We start from the raw sequence: 13,269 nt of genomic DNA, 5'->3' as shown, positions 1-13,269 counted from the left end.
TTCCGGAAACCAGGGTGGTGGGAGGGACATGACACCGGTTCATCATGGTGGTCCTTCTCCCGGTGCTACACCCGGTACTTCTCCCGGTACTTCTCCCGGTCCTTCTCCCGGTGGTTCTTCCGCAGCTTCTACCGGAAGGAATCGGCCCGGGCCGGTGTCTAGCGGCGACGAGCTCCTCTAGTAGTCCCATGTATCTTATGCACACTATGGCACCATGCATGTATGCACACTATGGCACTATGTATGCATCCCATGTCACTATGACACTATGTATGCAACCTATGGTACTATGACACTATGTATGCACTTGATGTTATATGTATTTGCACTTCATGCCTATGAATTTCATGTGAATTATATGTGCTTGTGTATCCTGTCAAATCTGGAAAACGCGCGAAACAGCAAAAAACGAAAAAAATGAACCAAATTGCACCCTCTACGCCGACGGGTCTACCCTCGGGGTAGCTCCCAGGTTCCACCAGGGCGCGCCACGCGTCCAGAAATGGACCAAATGGTCGCCCCTACCCCGACGGTGAGGCCCTCGGCGTAGCGTCCGCCGCCCAGGGACGCCCAGGCCGCGCCACGTGTGCAGGTACCCCGACGGGGAGGCCCTCGGCGTACCGTCGCCCAGGGACGCCCAGGCCGCGCCACGTGTGGAGGTACCCCGACGGGGAGGCCCTCGGCGTACCGTCGCCCAGGGACGCCCAGGCCGCGCCACGCGCCTCCGTACGCCGACGGGGCGACGCTCGGCGTAGCGTCCGCGTAGAAGCGGCCAGGAGGCGCCACGTGCCTCCATACGCCGACGGGGCGACGCTCGGCGTAGCCCAAACGGACGTTAGCCGGACGGCGCCGGTCACCGTGCTACGCCGAGGGTTGCGACGCCGACGAGCGGTTCCAGCCGTCGGCCCTCTGCGGCTACGCCGACGGCGGCCTCTACGCCGAGGGCCGCGTGTGCTCTGCCGAGGCCTATCTTCCCCGAGGAGCTACGCCGAGGGGGCCCGTCGGCGTATCGTACGCCGAGGGCAAGCGCGTGCTACGCCGAGGGTCGAATGCCGTCGGCATCTACCGCGATTCCTGTAGTGGGTGTGCAATGGCTCGTTGTGAATCCGAGAGCCACCACTCACAAGGGTTCTCACTACTTGAAGGCCATTGTCCAGTTGAGATCAAGGGATGAGGCGGCTCGGCCTCCTGTGTCCCTGCATGGCAAGTATCTCTTTGAGGAGTGCTGCTACCTCGACGTCAAGTTTGCTTTGCCATACGAGTTGGGGTCCATGGCGACATCAACGAAGTTGCATCTACCACCGGCCCGACTGCTTGTGTGATGTGCAAGGGCGTTCCCCACATCGAGGTCGCCCCTGAGGCCATCAATACTAAGATGGATCCATGCGAGGACATCATCCTCACCGCAGAGCTGCTAGCCAAAGGATAGACGACTGAACTTAACTCCGGCTATTGTGCCCAGCAGATCATAGAGGCACCCTCTTCCATGGACGACTCGCTCCAGATGGCTCCTGCACCTGGTGTTGTTTCCGTGAGTAACATGGAGCTCACTTAGGTGTCAACAGCCCCATGTTCGATGTGGTCATCCGGTGGCGCAGAAGCTTCGACGGAGAGCAACAACTCCGACACCGACCAGTCCATCATCGTCAATGCGGAGAGTGTCGACCTTCTTATTGTCACTATACCTCGGCATATGAAGCTGAAAGCTATCTCAGCTATTACCAGTCTGCTTGCCACTGGCCTAGTCACTGTTGCTACCTTTCAGAATGGCGGCAACATCTCTCTGCAGGCAGTTTCGTGCATCTTCAACAGGCCTTCTATCTTATTTTATGATCCTTCCCTAATTTACAGTCTGACTGCAGTGGTGTTAGGTTCATAGATTCTCGTGGTCAAGTACGATGAAGCAATGCCCTGGCCAATTTTTCAGTTTCCTACAGGTAACACATACCTTTTACTGCCTTGGGATCCAGGGGCTTGCAAGATTGAGTTGTGGCATAGGAGGATACTACTTCAGTTGGTTTCAAGTTATGAGTTCTGGGACTTGCCGTGTGACAATGGACAAAAATTAATTGATGGTCACAAGCATCTCGCTGGTGTTGATTTTGCTGCGGCTCTCTACACTCATGATGTCATGGATATTTGTCTCAACCAACTACAGTTCCAGAACAGTTCTTGGGCCACTTATCTTAAGTTTGGGAAACTGCAGGATGTTATTGGAGCACTAATAGAGATGAAACCCTGGCATTTTCGGTTGTTTGACTTGGAGTACGCTGATGGCAGGAACTTGTTCAGGCGACCATTCTCTGCACATGTTCAGTGGCAACTTTCTTGGTCAAGTGAATTTCTGAAGTTGGCTGCAGCCATATCTGCCACGGCGAAGGTCTCGTTGACGCCAAACGATGCGGCCCTCCAAGCTACACACAGCTGCATTATTCTCATTACTACTCTGACCGCCGTCTCCAAACATGACAGTGCCGATCTTATCTCCGCCACCAAGTCACAAGCCTTAGCGGCGGTGACTTGGTACTCATACTTATTCTTGGAAGAGGCCTCTGCTAACAAAGAACTCAAGCCTTGGCCTTCATGGGAGGTGTCAGCTGCAGATAAATAGCCTGTATCTCAAATTCTCAACTGCAAAAAGCTTCTATTGGAAGTGCAAGTTTTCTTGCTGGTGATTGGGTCTCAGTCTTGCCATACGACAGATTGTGGCTGCCATTATTTCCCTTCAAGCAAGATAAGTGCAGCAACATTTCAGCTGCTTGTTTATGTCGTCATATGGAACTTCAGCAGTATGAAGTTTGGTCCCAGGAAGTTTCATGGGCTCCTGACATATGGGCACCTCTCTACTTCTACCATAGGATCTGCAAACGAGATCAAGCTAAAGAAGGGGGGCATGCCCAACCTGCATCTCACGACATCAATCAAGCTCATATCAGTAGCTTCTACTACATCAGTTATGATTGCTACTTCGACAAAGTCCATGCTGACAATGAGTATTACTACGACGCATTCCTCAACTGCATTGGCTGCTACCTTGATATCTTCAACATGGTTCATAACCAGGGACATCAAGTGCAATGGGATCCTGGTGGTTCTGTGTGGCATCAGCTTGGAATGGACGGCTTTGGCCTCCTCTGCTTTGGCTATCTCCTTCCTCCCTAGTTCATCTTCCTGTGTAATTGCTTGAACCTGGTGAATCCATGGCTGTAAACCCAATTGCCGAGTAATCCTTTTTTTTTTTTTTTTGCGGGGATAATTGCCGAGTAATCCATCTGTGAGAATAGAGCTGTGATAACAGATATCTGCTGCTGCGTGTGTGGTTCAGACAGTATGCTACTCCCATGCATCACTGTCTGTAGGCGTGACTGACTGACTGCCAATTCAGTTAACCCTCCCATGCTACCTTATTCTTGAATTGTGCTTCAGCTATAGGAGGCCAGCCCGTAGGCATGTTACTGCAATGTAGACGCAACAGCTATTTCCGCTCCACCTGGGAGGGTTCCTTCATACAATGCACAATACCAGGTAGTGTACCAATTGCATAAGTTGCTAAATTCTTCAGAAGCTGCTTCCAGTTCTGACCATCAGTACCAAGTTACGCCTCCAAAACCCAAGTTAGAAGTTGACTCAATTTTTTGTTTCATTGGTTAAAGGAAAGACACACTGCTGCAAAATATGGCAAAATCATAGGGATGCAGTTTACCATGGTATTGAACAAAACTTAAACCAAGAAAAAGAAAATCCATCAGCATACTAACCTCTCAGGACAATACTCTGCAATTGCCTACTTGAAGACACGGGCACAACAATACTAGCATTCCTGCGGCGGTAGCAAGGAAATATTGCAGCTCCTGATCCCATTAACGCATACACTGTTGAAGAACTGCTCTTGCTCTTTCTCTCTTGGCTCGCAGTTTGGTCTTTGTTGGGAACTACAGGAGCGGCAAGGGAAGCAACAGCAGCACTTAGCAAACAGGGCAAGCAGCAGCATGCCGAACACTCCCGAATCCATGGATGAATCAAGCTCCCCGTCCTAAGTATCGAGCTTGCCAGTGGATGGTGTTGGCGCTGGTGCACCTGTCCAGGTGAGCTAGGAAGGCAAGGGCGTAGCTATCGTGGCCAGGCAGCAAGTCAGCAAGAAGAAGCAGAAGAAAGGCACACTTGTACACAGTCGTCAGGCTCAATGAGTCCATCTTGGTTGTCTTTCCTGTCACCGCCAAAACTGATGTCTGAAGCCTTTGCGGCGTTTTCTTCTGTCAGGTATACGCATCAAGAGTATAGATTTCCTAGGATCACAGGAGGATATCTGCTCCTGCGTGTGGTTCAGACAGTATGCTACTCCAATGCATCACTGTTCATAGGCATGACGGACAATTCAATTAACCATCACATGAGATCTTATTGTTCAATTGTGCTTCAGCTATACGAGACCACACACAGGCATGTTTTAGACGCAACAGTTATTTCCGCTCCACATGCAGAGGGCTCCTTTATACAATGTACATCCAGGTAGTGTACCAATTACATTGCTGAAATCTTGAGAAGCTGCTTCCAGTTCTGACCCATCTGTACCAAGTTGTGCCTGCAAAACACAAGTTAGAAGTTGACTCTTGATTTTGCTTCATTTTTTTTTTGAGCTGGAAACAAGATTTCCATTAACAGGTACGCCCAGCAACATCGCTGGCTACCAAGTCACAAACAAATTCAGGAACACAGTCCAGCCAGACTTCTGGAGAACTGCGACCAAGCTTAGCACCATACGTCGCCAAAGCGTCCGCGGCCTTGTTACAGGCCCGAGGGCAATATGAAATATGGAAAAAAGGGAAATTTAATCTAACTTGAAACTTGATCTCTTTAAACACTGCACCATTCAGCGCCAGGTCTTGATCATTTGCGGAAAGAGCTTGAACCAACACTTGGCTGTCAGTCTCAACATGTATGTTCTGCAAGCCCCAGGCTTGAGCTTGGCTGATTGCTTTGAGGCAGGCACTAGCTTCAGTGTGCAAAACATCCTGGGCCTGAGCTAGATGTCCCGCGCCAGAGCCAACCACACTTCCTTCGGAATCTCTTATCACAAAACCCCAGCCACCAGTGCGGCTATAAGCATCAAAGCTGCCATCAACATTGATTTTCAAGATGTTATGAGCCGGTTTTTGCCAGCACACCTGAGTCTGCCCCTGCACTCCCTTATCTTTGTTGCAAAACTGTGAGAATTCGGAGGACAAAGACAAAACCTGGAATAAGATTGACTCCTGCGAGGTTGCTGATTCACCGGCGTTGCACTTATTTTGCTTCATTGGTTACAAGAAACACACACTATTGCAAAATCTGGTATTGAATACAACTTAAATGAAGAAAAAGAAAATCCGTCAGCATATTGACCTCTCAGTACAGTGCTCTGCAATCTGCTGGCTTGAACATTCCGTCGAACACGTCGCAGGCGCCACACAGATGGAGTTCAAGAGAGCAGCTCCGGGTGCTCGGGCAGCCCTACGGTGAGCTCGCCTGCACGGTCCTGAGGAGACCGTGTGCGTTGTCGACGGCTGGAGGTTGAGGTCGGGCTGGAGCACGCGGCGGCTGAACAAGAGGAGAAGCTAGAGGAAGCGGCGGGGAGATGGGCGTGTGCGTGGACGAGGACGAGGACGAGGAAGAGAGCGAGGTGGCGAGCGCGGCGTCTTGGCCGGGAGGAGGGCGCCGGAGAGGCGGAGTTCGCCGGCGGCGGCGCCGGAATGCGGCTAGGCTAGGTGTGAGGTGCGGCTCGACCTGGGAGTCGGTCTGGTCTAGTCCGGTGCGGTCCGGTCGGGTCGACCGTTTAGTTTTAGTGTCAGCTGGCGGTGGACCGGCGAGCCTCCGCCCACCACCGGCATCGCCGGCGGCAGAGAAGACAGAAGAAGAAGAATTTAAAATAATAAAAATCAAACAGAAACAGAAAAAAGAAAAAAGAAAATCCCCCAAATAAAATCCCCTCCCTTTTTTATAAATAGCCAAACGTTCCCGGCTCCCGCTCGTCCTCGCTTCCTCTTTCCCCTGCTCGACACCAAGAACCTCTCGACGCCTCCCTCCGGCCAAGAACGTCAAGACCGGAGGAGCAAGATGTTGCAATCAATCCGGCGCATCCTCTCCTTCGGCTACTCCGACGTCCGATCCTCCCCGCCGCCCAACCACGGGCCAACGACGCCTCGCCGGCGCATGGCCTCGCCCGAGCGCGCCAAGTGCTCCGACGCCGACGGCGTCTGCCCCTCGGCGGAGCTCTGCGCGACCGTCTCCTCCACCGGTGTCCAAGCCAGGAGACGAAGGAAGCACCAACGCCGCAAGCTCAAGCTCAAGCCAGGAGATGACGATTCAGACCAAGAACCGGCGGCGGACCACCTCGACGTCACCAAGGCCAGCGTCTCCGACCCCAAGAACGACTTCGACCTCCAAGACCTCCAAGACCACGCGCCTGCGCCTTCGATCGCACCCTCCGATGACCTCAAGAACAAGCCCCTGTTCTACCAAGGTCTGTCCTCGCACCCGCCCCTGCTGCGCCGCCGCGGCGCACAAGACCGTCCACCTCTGCTTTGGGACATCGTTCCCCTGCTGTCGCCATCCTGGGACGGCAGTGCCCGGCTGAGTCTGTGGGCCTTCTCGACGACCTCGCCGGAGTAGAGAGTTTCTTCTACAAGTTCTTTGACGAACCAGTGGACGAATGCAGAGCGAGGCATCAGCGGTACATGGCGTCCTGTTCCTCCGTCAAGAGCAGCCTCACCTTCTGCTTAGCTTGTTTCCTCAAAGATGAGAAGGAAGACCTTGCCCCGATTGCAAATAGCTTCTTAGAGGTTGGCATTTTCGAATTGAAATTGTCTAATTTTGCTTGTAACAAAGATTGTGTTGCTGTTTCAACTAACGGTTCTTAATTTCTTTTCAGGTGATGAAGCATATGAGGAGTTCTCACAAGGGCGGACGCTGGTTCAAGTGCGAGAAGAGCGGGTGCTACGCAATGGCAACCACAGCCCAGGACATTGGCCTTCACCACCTCTACGCTCACCGCGCATGATATTTCGTATAGAGTAGCATCATTGGGTTTGTCTCCTTAGTTCTTCAAATTGTGCATTTCGTATTGTTTTGCTCATGTATTCTGGTAACAAAACTCTTATTGTTTGTTGAATTGCACTACATTTCATCGGAAAAGTTGGTGCTTTATGAGAAACGGAACATCAATCATCAGTGGTACAAATATTCATTACATACACCGCATTATTACACATGGATAATTAACCAACACTTAGACGCCCTAGCACATTCTAGTTACTGTAACTTGTCAATGCAGCGATCCATATATAGCCGAAGTTCCTCCTTGCGCCATCTTCACAAAGTCCCAGTAAGATCTGTCCATACAAACCCCTAGAACAAAAAGAAAAGGCATTCCTTTAGCCTCCACAACAAAAATAGATACTCATAAGTTTCCCAAGTCTATTTGCTAACTTCTTGCAAAAGTTAGTAATAAACCTGCAAATTGTTGCATTTGGATAAATCCCAGGCTTTACAAGTAATCTAGTTCTCTAGTTGATGGCAGATGTATGTTAGTATTTTTTTTGTCTTATCCAGTAGCATCCTAGTGTTCGCAGTTATTGCAATGATTTTTTGAAGCACTAGCTATTGAATATCTTATGCTATCTGCTGGACAATTCGTAAAACAAAATGCTCGAGTTTTTATGTAAAGAGTGCCAATTTGAACAATATGCTGTGGCAGAAGAGAATCAAGAGAGAAATTACTAAAAGAAGCATCTCCCCAAACGCTAAGAGAATCATATTTAGTTTTCCATATGTCCACTGAGATGCCTGTTACCCTCTTACAGCCGCAAACTCGTTTATATTGGTCATAGGAAATACGTCGTAGCAAATGAATAGAAAGAATTAGATCAACCTTGCAACACAAATCAAATACAAAAACTATTTGCGTTATGTATGCTGTTTAGAAAGGAATATGGATTTGTGCCTTTTCCGGAAGAGGATATCATGCTATCATCTTCAAGTACCTCACCGTTGATCCCTTCATGATAATGCCCAAAGAAAATGTTATGGAGGTAAAGACACTTCCAAATAGACAGGTGATTCAACAGTCAGGTGCCTCATTAAGTTGACGAGGAACGGAATGCTTCTGTTGAACCTATAAGTTAGTTCTCCAGTCTAACAATGAAACACCGAATATGTCGGCACAACTCCTTGCATACTATGCGTCCATAGAAGTAGAAGTACCTAGAACAAAAAAAATTATCAGCTTCTGCAACAAAAAAAATATACATCCCATTACAGAAAGGCAACATATGATCTTTTGTGTATTTTCTACAAGCATTTATATGCTGCAGGGCATATAGTGCTGATAACATAGTCCCTGGAAACATGCAACTTAAGTAGGCAGTTCATGGATTATGTAACTTAGGAATTAGGTCCATATATCTTTTTAGATAATGAGCTCAGCTCCACATGCAGGATCCACTAGAGAACTGCTCTTTTTTATATTCTGAATGTAAAGAGCATAGGTGTTATGCCGGCAAGTGGTATGGAAACACCACCACACAAGAACAACAATAAAAGCAAAAAAAAAAAGTTAGAACTGCAACAATGATGTTTTAGCCTTGCCAATTGCAGGCAAAAACTAGTTACCAGAAGGTTTTGTCGAGAAGGAGAGAACGTACTTCCAGGAGGTCAACGCCTTTGAGCATTTGGAGGAAACCTAGAAATTTGACTGAACTAGAGTGCAAAAATCAAGATCATCTGCCGATCATGTGGTTATGATACTACTGGAATAGCAACAGGTCTTGTACAAAAATGTAACTGGGAGTAATGAAGTAGCAACTTACAGCTATTGTAGCATGAGAAGAGTTCTAGTGCTATACTGTCTTATCATCCAACCTGAACCATCGAGGTCTCGATCTGGACCCGCAGTTGTATCTGTGCCGCCACAGCCAGTTCTGGATCTGCAGATGTATATCTCCACCTTGGCAGCCAAGATGTATGGCCATGATGCGCCAAACTGGTTAACAAGGTGTTTACGGATTTCAGTGGTTTGTTTATGAGAATCGCCGCAACATGGTTTTATTCAGTAACACATTTTATTAACGTCTGCTGAATTTTGCTCTTGGAATCTACTTTGGACTTCTGTATTCAAGTCCATGCTGAAACTTTGTTTTCAAAGACTCGGTTCAACAAGTACTGAAATTTCTAGAACAGTTGGACAGGAAAGCGAGTGTACGATTCAGTAAAACCAGAAGTTATTGTAGAAAAAGAGATATTGAGAGAGATTCATTTTTCAAAGTTCAGAGTGTTCTTGGGTTAAATTTGAGATAAACTACAGCTCACTATTTATTTTAGATATAACGTTTATACTCCATCAGAATACATTGTGGTCCCAAAATTCACCGCATTTTCCTTTCGTGCATATACATAATATTCCTTGTATCTGATAAAATCTGAACCAAGAGAAAGTATGAAACATAATACAGCCTGATGTCTGAAGCTACTTGAAGTTCATAAAAAGGATAGATGAATCTCTAGGACTTCAATTGAATTGACATCATTGACCCAACAAAAAATTAGAAACTTCAGTAAAGTTTAGGCTAGACAGGGAAAATTAGAATATTTATTCTCTTTGGAAATTGAGGTGTCCATGACTTTTGAGCATAAATGTCAGGAAACTAATAGAGTATAGAGTTTCTGAAAATCATCCAACAGCGCAACTTAACTTTTCTGAAGAAGATTCAAGAGGACAGACATGAATGGGGCAATTGGTTCAGTTCTAAAAAGGGCTACATTTTGCAGCAGGCAAATTACGAGGTCATGGCTGTACCATTCAGTTCCACACGAGAACCAATCAAAATAAGCTCTAGGGTCGCCACTGGACAGTGCCGTTGCTGAAATTCCACACGTTTGTCATGTACTCTGTGTGTTGCCATTATCCTGCACAGTGATCTGCCACTGGCACTAACTGGGAAAGCAGCCCAAATCAGGAGAAGGCAACAGAGTTGCAGTTAGAATTCCTTAACCCTGGTGGCGCTTTGGGGAAGAGGTTTGGGATGTGATGTCTTTGCAAAGAACATGGTATTTGTGGGTGCGAATGCAAAAAAAAAACAGCTAATTGACCTCATCTTATCCATTTGTTTGAATCCAATGGTCCAGAACTGACTGGAAGATGGTAGTATCCGAAGCGCTTGTTGCACTGGATCTTCTCATTGTAGAACAGGGCATGCGCCCCAATGATTTCTGGTGCTTATATTTCATCTTTTTGTAGAATTACAGTACAGCTGATACTGGTATCTCAAGATGAGACAGGTGGTTCTAGAGCCAAGCTAGTAATGAGCTCAGAGCATACCAAATATATTCTTATAAGTTTATCTAGGATAATGCCCTTGCTAAATTATGTAAGCGAACTTGGAAGGACATTTGCAAGGCTTAGCACAAATCATTAAGTCCATACTTCTTTTTTATTTCCTGAAACTTCCAAAGTTTTGGAGATTTGCACATGTGACATGTGGGGACTGGCTATTCATTGCGCATTAGGTTTTCATCATATCAGGCCATGAGTGTTACAGAAAACCACACAAGCCCGAGAAGATACCGTCAGCCACAGTATGCCCCGTTAGTGGATCACCGATTAACAAGCATGTAGAGGACATGTAGGCTTGGGCTTGCATGGTATCTCCGTGCCATGTGTGAGCCGACATATGAAGTCTAAATTCTAGTTTTTTTGTTAGGCACGACCAAATCGTAGGCCGTGTTAGATGAAAGGAATCACCTCAGAACATTGTGGTTAAAATCTAAAATTGTGGTTCCATGTTAGACTATCCTGAATGTAGAAGATACTATGTGAACCGTGAACAACACATATTGGACAGTTCAGAAAATAAAAGCCTTTTATAAAATATAAGAGACCAGGTATATGAAGAACAGAGAAACAGAACACGCCTCTGTGTCATAGCAGTTGCCCCCAAAATTAGAAAATTTTGTCAACATGGTCCTATTGGACATTCTCTAATAGCATTCGAGAAGGTAGATACTCAAATAAATACAGTACATTAACTATTTGTACACCCCCATGTTCATCCTTGTGATATTGGGTGTTATCCATATGGGATTTGGCCAGTTGCACCAAAGCTTGGATGCAATTTCTTCCCTGCCACCATTTTCTAAGTTGAGAATACCAATATCCCGGCGATCATTCTTATACCTCGAAATATATGTATCGTCATCAGTGAAATAAACACAATTTGTCTTCAGCTGCGGATATTGTTCAGCACTAAGGCACTGTGACTGACTACGGCCAAGAAACAACACATGATCATGCAAGCCGTTCATTTTCACAAGCTTTTTTGCTGACATATCAGCTTTATATACCATTATTTTGTCAGTCTCTACCAGGATATCTTCTGTGACTTCAGCACCCCTGCAAACTTGCAATAGATCACCACATGGGGCCTGAACAACATACATCAACCCATCCATCCCACTGATGTGATTCTCCATCTCGTCTGCAATAACATTCCTCGGGAAGGTAGGACCAGTGAGATCAAAAGCATCGATTTGCCCGGTTCTTGTGAACGCATACAATAGACCATCCATGTGGATGCATTGTTCATAGTCCTCACCTGGTGGCAGCAAGGTCCACTTACAATCACCTACCCTTGCAAACAAAAGCTGGCGGTATGGAAAGATGATTAAAACCACAATGTAGCTTCCCGTAGATGGATCAGGAAACACAAATGCCCGGAAGTAGAGGCAGTCACGGAGCTTGTCTAGATCATGTATTTCCACATCCAAGTCATCCCACAACTCATATTTACTAATTGCACCGGCATCGTCTAAGATCGGCTTTACATGCTCAATGGTGATCACGGGCGGGAGAGCTATCTGTTGGCCAGTTATCGGATTAAGAAGATGAAGCTCAGACTTGTCATCTGCGGTAACTAACCAGCCATGGGAGGACCCAATCAGATACCTACTACGGATGGGTGGATCCGGAAGAGTAATATTGTAGGCCCTCTTCTCAGCGAGGCTGTAGAGACAAGCTACGTTGTCAGCAACAGACTCAGAGGTGTAGAGGAGGCAAGGTGTTTGGCGCCGTTTGTACTGCACAAGCTGGCTGTGTAGGATGGTATATGCGGAGCGCCAGGCGGAGCAGACAGAGCCAGCGCGTATGAAGTCAGGGATCTCTAGTTGGGCAAAGATATCCATTAATACATCCAGCGGCAGCTCCGGCGAATTTTGCACCACGGTCTCGGTCTCCATCAGCAATGGGTCTTCTCTAAATTTCCTGTCCAAAATTTCGACCACCGTCCCGGTCTCCATCAGCAGCGTGTCTTTTCTGAACTTCCTGTACGAATTTGGTACCAAGGTCTCGGCCTCCATCAGCGGCGGGTCTTTTCTGAATTTCATGTGTGAACCGGGAGAAAGAGCCAGCAGCTTATGCAAAATTGTCAAGTCCAGATGCCCTAAGCTCATTATCCTGGTGACACTACACGCCTCCATTGGGGAAATTGCACAATCGGGTTGCTTCCGTCGCTTCCAACCAACACTCAATTCAGGCTAGGATGAAAGCACATCAAGAGGGGAGGGCAGCACTTAAATGGCAACCACGGAGGCATCAACTCTAATAATCCGAGTAGGAGATGAGTCCAAATCCATGAATCTGATGCACAAAGAGTCCGGAGAGATTTCCAACTTCAAATCCGACTAGTTCCTAGCTCCTGCGTGCGCCCCTCTGACAAATCCGACTAGAGGACAGGCAGAAAAACTAACCAGAAGGGCAGCTGGGAGCGGAGGCGGCGGCATCTGTGTAGCCCGACAGTGCAAAGGCGGAAGGGCAGTTGGGAGCGGAGGCGGCGGCATCTGTGACGACGGCTGTATTCGTCGCCGGCGGAGTTGCTGGAAGTGTGGCTTCGTCGGCGGAGAGCCGCGCCGCCTGTAACAAAGTCTGGACTTGCCCCCTTTTTCCTTGATGGGCTGGACTGGTTCAATGGGCTTTTTATGTCGGCAGCCCATCTTTCCCTTCGTTCACGGAACAGACGTATGTGGCTACCGGCCACCGCACACCCCTGGTCGGGTATGGGCCAGGCCCATTCGTGGTTGTTTAGCTGTAGCAGTTCGTTTTTCCTTTTTTTTTCTTTTCTGGTTTTATTTTTCTATTTTCTTTTCTTTTTTCTGTTTTCGGTTTTGTTTATATTTTTTCAGATTCGAAAATTATACTTTTTAAAAATTGTTCAAATTAATAAAATGTTTAAATTTGAAAAACGT

General features: G+C 47.4%; 1 protein-coding gene and 1 long non-coding RNA gene across 2 annotated transcripts; both read right to left on the bottom strand.

Annotated features, from left to right (window-relative positions):
- Positions 1–1,088: 1,088 nt before the first annotated feature.
- Positions 1,089–5,862, bottom strand: LOC127347942 (uncharacterized). The gene is made up of 3 exons (XR_007879656.2): positions 5,383–5,862; positions 3,759–4,582; positions 1,089–3,666 (listed from the first exon to the last, which is right to left on the bottom strand). It is a non-coding gene; the product is annotated as an uncharacterized lncRNA (long non-coding RNA).
- Positions 5,863–10,878: 5,016 nt separating this feature from the next.
- LOC127347934 (probable F-box protein At4g22165) lies at positions 10,879–12,974 on the bottom strand. The gene has a single exon (XM_051374069.2). It carries the CDS (start codon positions 12,502–12,504, stop codon positions 11,059–11,061), a length of 1,446 nt encoding a protein of 481 aa, XP_051230029.1. The 5' UTR covers positions 12,505–12,974; the 3' UTR covers positions 10,879–11,058.
- Positions 12,975–13,269: the final 295 nt, after the last annotated feature.

The sequence above is a fragment of the Lolium perenne genome, chromosome 1 (genome assembly GCF_019359855.2).
Source record: "Lolium perenne isolate Kyuss_39 chromosome 1, Kyuss_2.0, whole genome shotgun sequence".
Lineage (NCBI taxonomy): Eukaryota > Viridiplantae > Streptophyta > Magnoliopsida > Poales > Poaceae > Lolium > Lolium perenne.
The sequence above is the reverse complement of the archived record's forward strand: the minus strand, read 5'-3'. Positions and strand labels throughout refer to the sequence as shown.